The 8,136-nt window shown below is 54.3% G+C and overlaps 2 protein-coding genes across 4 annotated transcripts in view; both read left to right on the forward strand.

The window, feature by feature from the left end:
• The window catches only part of LOC114070391 (proliferating cell nuclear antigen), a 2,757-nt gene extending 1,992 nt beyond the window's left edge, over nucleotides 1-765 (forward strand). Inside the window, exon 5 of the mRNA XM_027907751.1 lies at nucleotides 233-765. Within this exon, the coding sequence (XP_027763552.1) occupies nucleotides 233-315 (83 nt within the window). The 3' untranslated portion in view covers nucleotides 316-765. The remainder of the gene's footprint in view (nucleotides 1-232) is intronic.
• A 2,481-nt stretch (nucleotides 766-3,246) lies between these two features.
• TMEM230 (transmembrane protein 230) lies at nucleotides 3,247-7,893 on the forward strand. Of its 3 annotated transcripts, none has more exons than XM_027907753.1 (4): nucleotides 3,247-3,359; nucleotides 4,938-5,065; nucleotides 5,446-5,568; nucleotides 7,086-7,893. In XM_027907753.1, exons 2-4 carry the CDS (start codon nucleotides 4,967-4,969, stop codon nucleotides 7,224-7,226), a joined length of 363 nt encoding a protein of 120 aa, XP_027763554.1. In that variant the 5' UTR covers nucleotides 3,247-3,359; nucleotides 4,938-4,966; the 3' UTR covers nucleotides 7,227-7,893. The 3 variants fall into 3 exon arrangements, with proteins under 3 accessions (XP_027763554.1, XP_027763553.1, XP_027763555.1); XM_027907752.1 differs by having other exon boundaries at nucleotides 3,279-3,360; nucleotides 4,932-5,065; XM_027907754.1 differs by lacking the exon at nucleotides 3,247-3,359 and adding an exon at nucleotides 3,946-3,986.
• The last annotated feature ends 243 nt before the right edge of the window (nucleotides 7,894-8,136 follow it).

The following is an 8,136-nucleotide window of genomic DNA, read 5'->3' on the forward strand; positions in this document are numbered from 1 at the left end:
GGTCACAATAGAGATGAACGAGCCAGTCCAGCTGACCTTTGCCCTGAGGTACCTGAACTTCTTCACCAAAGCCACCCCCCTGTCCCCTACAGTCACACTCAGCATGTCTGCAGACGTTCCTCTGGGTGAGTGCAAGTGGCTCTGCTGGAGAAATCTTGCAGGATTGGAGCTTGTGAGTTGACTTTGCTGTAGAACCTTCTGAAGACCCTTTTCCCCCCTCTCTCTTTGGCAGTGGTGGAGTACAAGATCGCTGACATGGGACACCTGAAGTACTACCTGGCCCCAAAGATCGAGGACCAGCAGGAAGGCTCTTAAGTGGGGCAGGACTGAGGGGGAGCTGCTCGTGGCTTGGAGAAGGGAATGGTGTTGATAGCAATTCCAGTGCCTTGGAGCATCCTGGGAGCACTGTTAGGCTTGGCCTGTAGATACCTTTGTAAATATTTTTCAACTTTCTGTCTTGCTCTCTTTGGTATCTTTGGAAATAGGAATCGTTGGGGTTTTCCTAGTCTGTTCCTGTACTCCCAATAATCTCTTGGATGCTGTCTGAAGGTGAAATTTCTGACTCCTCTCGACTTGTGCAGGAGAAGGGGGACAATATTTAATGAGTCAGGATGTCTCCTGGAGTTTCACCTGTGTAGTTTAGGGTTGATGTTTTTATTATGCCACAAGTTTATGTGACTTGACTTCATTTATTTTTGAAGCTGATATTCTAACTGAAACTTGGGAATAAAAGGATATAATTTCATGGGGTTTGTCCTGTTGAAATGTGTTTTAGGGGGGTGGATCAAAGCTCTGCCAGGTGCTGAGCTGCCTGGGCTTAAAGTTCATCCAGTGCCACCCCCTGCCATGGGCAGGGACAGCTTCCACTAGCCCAGGTTGCTCCAACCTGGCCTTGCAATTCCAGCCCAGCCCCTCAACACCCTCACAGCCAACAGTTCTTTCCCAATATCCCCTCTCTCCCTGCCCTCTGGCAGTGGGAAACCATTCTCCCTTGTTCCCAGTCCCTCTCCAGCTCTCCTGGAGCCCCTTTAGGCCCTGCCAGGGGCTCTCAGCTCTCCCTGGATCCTTCTCTTCTCCAGGTGAACCCCCCCAGCTGTCCCAGCCTGGCTCCAGAGCAGAGGGGCTCCAGCCCTGGCAGCAGCTCCGGGGCCTCCTCTGGACTCTCTGCAGCAGCTCCAAATCCTTCTGATTGTGGGGATTCCAGGGCTGGAGCAGCTCTGCAGGTGGGGTCTCACCTGAGGGGGCAGAATCACCTCCCATGACCTACCTGTGATTCAAGGGCAGGGGTTCTGTAACAACCATCCCCTCGGGGGGTGCCGGGGCTGCCTCGGGCTGGGAGTGTCCCTGTGGCTGCCTCGAGGGCTCCCCTGAGGGCACTGGTGGCACCGGGACCCCCAGGTCACGCTGGGACCCCTCCTGGCTCCGGCTCTGCTGTTCTGAGGTGAAGCTGCGCCCGGGGACGGTCCGTGGATGGTCGGTGGGAGCCTCTCCCACACCTTCCCTGCTGCCCTCCCCAGTTGTAAAGCTTTGGAAGGGGCTGCCCAGGGAGGTGGTGGAGTCCCCACCCCTGGAAATGTCCCAAAACACCTGTGGATGAGGATATGGGTAAGAGGTGAGCACGGTGGTGGTGCTGGCTGATGGCTGCACTTGCTGATCTTAAAGATCTTTTCCAACCCCAACGATTCCGTGGTTTTAAGCATATTTTTCCAGGAGGGCGTGTCCTTCCCACTGCTCGGCAACTCGGGAGTAGCTCGAACACAAACGGCCTGAAAAGCTCCCTTGGAAGGGCCGAGTGGCGGAGCGGGAGGATGGCACAAGGTGGCGGTGCCGGAGAGGAAACGGATCCCGCTGGGTCAGAGCGGCGGCGCTGCCGCTGTGGGATGGACACCGCTCCCTGCTGGAGCCGGGGACAGGATTCCCCCGTGCCCTGGACCTTGATCCTGCTGGGAGCAGCCCTGCTTCGCTCCTGGGGATGGTCTGGAGGTGCCCGAGGCCGGGTTGGACGGGGCTTGGAGCGACTCGGGCTCGTGGCAGGGGGTGGGACCAGACGATCTTTCCGATCCCTTCCAAGCCAAACTGGTCTGGGATTCCATGGTTTGGACCCCGATTTGCTGCTGTGCTGCAGGTGCCTCCCACGCTGAGCTGTCCCGTGTCTCCATTTACCCTCAACTTCCTCGGCTGGTTAATTCAGAACCTTCAGGAAAAGCCTGGAAAGGAAGATCCCCGACCCTGAAGTTTTTCAGCACGGTAGTGGCAGAAGCCTTAAAGAACCAGGGGGCTTTTTGTCCCTCCAGACGTGGTGCTGGGGTGGGATCAGCCCTGTGGTGCCCACGGCAAACTGGCTTTGGAAGGATTTTGTGGGGACTTTGGCTTCGGCGGGGAATCCAGGGTTTGTGACACGGAAATAGGGAAGGATTCTGGGGTGTAGAGCCAGTGATTGAAGCAAATTCTTTTCGGTGCAACTTCCAGCTGTAGCAGAGGCCACCAAACTCTTCCTTTGTGCTGTTCTACCCATAAACACGTTGTCAAAATCAGCCAAATTGTTTAATTGCTTATTTTCACAGCTGAAATGACCCAAGTTGTGCAGCCTGTGGGTTGCAAGGAACATCCTTTACCATTGCTCCTCACCCACGTGTGTCCTGTTTGGTTTCTGCATAAACCCTGAAAGCAGCTGGACCTTTAACTTTGCCAGGCCCAGATCATGAAAATTTTAAAGGATATTCCCTTTAAAATAAAACAAAACAAAATAACCAACTAAGTGCAAAAAAAAAGCCTGGGGAGGGTTAATAAATGCCGGGGTTTCCTCCCTGTTTGAGAGGCAGTTTTAGTAGTTTATATATTTACACTTTCCTACCAAGGAGGTCATAAATAAGAAGGGAGGAGGGATAATTCTCTGGGATTTAAGGAGATTGGACTACTCGGGCTCCAAATCCAGCCCGTATTTTATTCGTTCCCAGGAAGCAGCTCCCTCGGGAAGCTCCTTGGAGGAGCCACATCCCCAACCCGTCCGCTCTGCTTTAGCATTCCCGGTGCTCTGTGTGTGTGTCCGTCCCCTCCCCGGCCCTGCAGGGATGTCCCGGGATATTCCCGGCTGGAAGAGCATCCTTCGGGAAAGCCTCTCTGTGGGAAGGCGCGGACGGAGCCGCTGCTCCATAAACCCCCCCCTCCCCTAAGATGTGAACCCTGGGGGTGATCCCGAGGGACACGGTCCAAGAGCTCTGCAATTCCAGCGGTTTTTTCCCCTGGAAGGCGAGGCCGGGAATGGCCGGCGGGGCGCGGGCGCCGCCGTGACCTGGAAGGAAATCGCCGTCACCGGGATAAACTTCCCGGGCAGCGCGGAAGGGCCGGGCCGGCACCAGGTACGGGGGCTGGGGGGGATTTTGGGGGGGCTTAGGGGGGTTTGGGAGCGCCCGGGGCCAGCCGGGGACCGGCGGTGCGGGGACACCTCGGGATGCGCCGGGGACACCTCGGGATGTCCCGGGGATGTTTTTGGGATGTCCCGGGGATGTTTTGGGGTGTCCCCGGTGAGCTGTGAGCTCCCAAAAGGGCCGGAGTGACCCCTCCCCAATCCCCCCCAGCCCCTCCGTATGTCCCATGTATGTCCCATGTGGAATATTGCTCCGCTTTTTAGGGGATAATCTGGGAATCCCCGTTCGCGTTTCCCGGATCCTCCCCCGGCTTAAAACACGGCCGAGATCTGGGATTACAGCCTTGGTTATTTTGGCCTTATAAATTGCTTAGTTGCTTGTTTATTTATATAAAGTAAATATTCCCTGTTTCTGCTCCTGAAGCGATTTAAGGCACTCCAGGCTCAGTGTGAGGCTTAATGGGGTTTAACTTGACCCTTAAACTCCCCGAGAGAGTATTTTTTTTATGCATTTGTCGCGAATAGCTTCGTTCTTGTTCACAGGTGGTGTACGGGAAAGGCAGGCAACTTGTGCAGGTGTAAATTAGAAATAATTCCTAAGAAGTTACTAAAAAAACTGGTGAATAATGGGGTGGTGGGTGAGAAAAAAAAAAAGGGGGAGATGGAGCCGAGTGGGGAAATGTGGCTTTCATTTCAGAAGCGATGGTTTATTTTGGCTTCTTCCCCTCCTGCACATCCACCCCCAGGGATGTGTGTGGGGGTTTTAGGAGACCCCGGGGGTGTTTGGGACCTGAAAAGCAGGGATGTGTGAGGAGCTGGGAATACCACCCTGTGGGTGGGAGGTATTTCCTAAAAGACTTTCTATAGTTGGGTTTTGCTACCAAACCAAGCCCCGAGGTTCAAACTGAAGGTTCAGCTGTGGGGGTTTAAGATCAGAGGGCTTTGGTTTTTTGTTTTTAAAAAAAGTCAAATTTACAGCAGGAGGAACAACCCTGAGTGGGGAATGTGGGGGCACCAAGGGTTTTGTGGAGATGCATCACCTTTAGTGCTAAATCCTGTTCTGGGAGGAGTGTCTTTATCCTTTCCTGGATACAGCTGGAATGTGCACTTCTGTCCTCTTTATTCCACACTTTCTCAGCAAAAGAGCTGCTTTGTTTCTCTCTGGTTTGGGTTCACTTGCTGGTGTCCCTGTCCAGAAGCAGCTGGGGCTGGGACACCTCCCTGCTGGCACCAGGATCCCACTGGGAGCTGGGCTGGCCATGGCAGGATATTCGGGAATTTCAGTCTGGTTTTAAGCGCAGGTTCAAACCTTAAGCTTGGCTTTTGCTTTCAGAATTGGCAAACCCCCTTTGCAGCTGCGCCCATTTTGCATTTCAAGCTTAGAATCAAAAGCTTCAATACCTTGAAAAGTTTTCATTTACGAAGAACGACTTTTGAAGGGCAGATTTTTGCCTTTCGGTTGGAACAGCTTTGACTCTTTAGCTTCCCCTCAGAAACTTGATCTGCTGCTCCCAGACTCCACCACCCCATTCTTTTCTCCCATGTTTTTGCTCTTGCCTGTGTCTCCCAGGCTCTGGGTGATGCCCAGCCCTCCATGGAATGATGCCGTCCCGCACCAACCTCTCCGCTGGCATTCCCAGTAGCAAGGTGAAATATTCCAAGCTCTCCAGCACTGATGATGGATACATTGACCTGCAGGTAGGAAAAGGGGACTGTGAAGCAGGACAGGCAGCTTTGCCCTGACGGGCAGCTGCTCGTTTGTGCCTCTCTGGCAGAGGGACAAAGCCGGGTGGGAGCCACCACCTCGGCCCTTCCCCCCTGGAAAACCGTGGAGCTTCCCTGGGAACAGGGATGGCTGTTTAACAGATGAGTTTCCACGGGGGGAGGTGAGACCTGGAGCAGAGGTGAAGGGCTGGGTGGGAGGGCTGGCTCAGCAGGGTCTCCATGGGCAGGGTTCCTGATGGAGGAGCTGCCTCAGCCCTGTGTCCCGTGCCACCCGTGGGATTCCCAGCCCTGCCCTGCTGGGAGGGGAGCTGTGCTGAGTTAACCTGGGCTGTGTTTGGGGTCTTGCCATCCAGTTCAAGAAGAGCCCACCAAAGATCCCCTACAAGGCCATCGCCCTGGCTGTTGTGCTCTTCATGATCGGGACCTTCCTCATCATCATCGGAGCCCTGCTGCTGGCAGGGTACATCAGCAAAGGAGTGAGTGCTTTAATTACTTTAATTGCACCTTAATTACACCTGTTATCAGCTTTGCATTTCCTGCCCAGCCCTCAAAGCTGCCCTGGGCCCTCGTGAACCATCAGGTGACAGGAGCAGAAGAAACAGCCTCAGGATGTACCAGGGGAGGTTTAGATTTGATATCAGGAAAAGGTTTAAGTTTGATATTAGGAAAAAGGGTTAGGTTTGATATTAGGACAAGGTTTAGGTTTGATATTAGGACAAGGTTTAGGTTTGATATTAGGACAAGGTTTAGGTTTGATAGCAGGAAAAGGTTTAGGTTTGATATTAGGACAAGGTTTAGGTTTGATATTAGGACAAGGTTTAGGTTTGATAGCAGGAAAAGGTTTAGGTTTGATAGCAGGAAAAGGTTTCTCCACAGAAAGGGTTATTCAGCCCTGGAACAGGCTGTGCAGGGCATTGGTGGAGTCACCATCCCTTGGAGTTGTCCAAAAAACATGTGGATGTGACACTTAATGGTGAACGTGGTGGTGGGTTGTGGTTGGACTTGATGACCTCACAGGTCTTTTCCAGCCTTCACCATTCCACAATTCTGTGATCGTGTTCAGTGTGGAAATCCAGAGCCAAAGACCTGGAAAGCCGTTCCCACCACAGCGTTGAGCCATTTCCCTGGCAGCAGATCCCTGTGATCCCTGCAGCCTGGAGCAGGTTCAGAGCTGGGCTGGACACCTGCCAGGGAGGGCTGAGTTTTCCTGCCCTCCTGGGGTCCAGTTTCATGTCCCACCTCGTTGTCCTGGGAAAACCTCGGCCTGGGGTCATCACCTGCAGTGCAGATCCTCTGGTGACTCGGGCAGGAGAGTGTCGAGGACACAGCAGCAGTTTTCCCATCTCTGGGGATCCGTGGGAAGGGGATCTGCTCTTTGGAGCTGCCTGGGTGCTCCTGCCCCTGCCCCTTGGCCGCAGGGAATCGCTGTCAGTTGGCAGCTCCGCTTATCAGCGTGGAGCCAGCAGGGCTGGGGCTCTATCGGGGGCTCTCCAGGCACAGGGAGCTCAGCTGGGGCTCCCAGCCCTGGCTGCACATCCAGGGGGGATCAGGAGAAGGTCCCTCGAGGAGTTCCTGCAGCCAGGAGAGGATTACAAGTCTCAGCCTGATGACACCTGAGATACTTCTGATTTAGGATGGAGTTTTTGTTCTCAGCCAGCCAGGCCTGGGGGACGAAACGGGGAATCCTGGAATGGGTTGGGTTGGAAGGGACCTTACAGGTCATCCTGTTCCAACCCCTGCCACGGGCAGGGACACCTTCCACCAGCCCAAGTTGCTCCAGCCTGGCCTTGGACACTTCCAGGTATCCAGGAGCAGCCACAGCTCCTCTGGGCAGGATGTAAGAGCCAGGAAAGCACCCCCAGCCAGGCCTTGGGGATGAACCATGGAATCCTGGAAGGGTTTGGGTTGGGAGGCACTTTACAGATAATCCCTAGGCTGGGATGTGGGAGAAAGGAAGGCCCCTCACGCAGATCTCCTCGCTGTGCCCCTGCAGGACACAGACAGGGCCATCCCCGTGCTCATCATCGGCATCCTGGTGTTCCTGCCCGGCTTTTACCACCTGCGCATCGCCTACTACGCCTCCAAGGGCTACCGGGGCTACTCCTACGACGACATTCCCGACTTTGACGACTGAAACAAGCACCCCACCCCGCCCTCCTTGGTTGCTCAGAGCTGGTTTCTGTCCCCCCCCCACCCCTGGGGGGGCCTGGCAGGTCCTCCCAGCGTGTCCCTCGGGCGGTTCCCGGGTTTGAGGTGTTGCAGGTTGGCCAGTTCGGGGGGGGGGAGGGGATGGGGGGTTTGGGGAGGGGCTGGAACACGGAATTGACCAAAAGGAATTGCAAAGAACTTGGGATTTATGGTGTTCTTCCTCTTTCCTGCTGCCGGGAAGTCCTTCCCGGGCGAGGCAATTCTTGCAGTTTTCCAGAAGTAGCTGAGCCGCTTTCAGCAGCAGATCCTGGTTTTTCTCTGACTGTTTTGTAGAGTTTAGTTTAGTTTTCCATGAGATTGTGGTGGTTGTTGGCTTTACCTTTGCAGGCAAACACCGTAGTTCCGTTCTCCCTTTGCTCTCTGTCCATCAGAAATGCTTCCAGAGTCCTTGTCCTGAGCTTTCCTTGGAGTAACTCAAGTCTGATGTGCTTGGCAGGAGGGGGAAAACAGCACTGTAGGAAATAATTTACACACTGCACTTGCTACACAGCTCCTTGTCAGGCTGACCGAGCTCAGTTCCCCACAAACACATTCTTCCCAGGAGAGCTTTTCCCAGGCCACTGTTGCTTTGGGCAAAATCCGCTTATCCCTCACCAGGATTTTTGGTTATTATTTCAAACAGCTGAATGGACAACCCGGGAGGAGGGTTGGAATCCAGAGCAGGGCTCAAGTGTGTAAATACCAAAAATCTTGGGTTTGACTGATGTGGGTGTTGGAGGCATTCCTGGAGACGCCTGAATTCCGGCTGTCTGTCGGTTTGGAGCCGTTCTGTCCTCGTGGAGCAAATATTCTGTGCAGGGGCTGCCCAGGCCGGTGCAAAGGAATTCCCTGTGTAG

The sequence above is a fragment of the Empidonax traillii genome, unplaced genomic scaffold (genome assembly GCF_003031625.1).
Source record: "Empidonax traillii isolate 1590-97213 ecotype Southwest subspecies unplaced genomic scaffold, ASM303162v1 scaffold1538:size123251, whole genome shotgun sequence".
Classification (NCBI taxonomy): domain Eukaryota; kingdom Metazoa; phylum Chordata; class Aves; order Passeriformes; family Tyrannidae; genus Empidonax; species Empidonax traillii.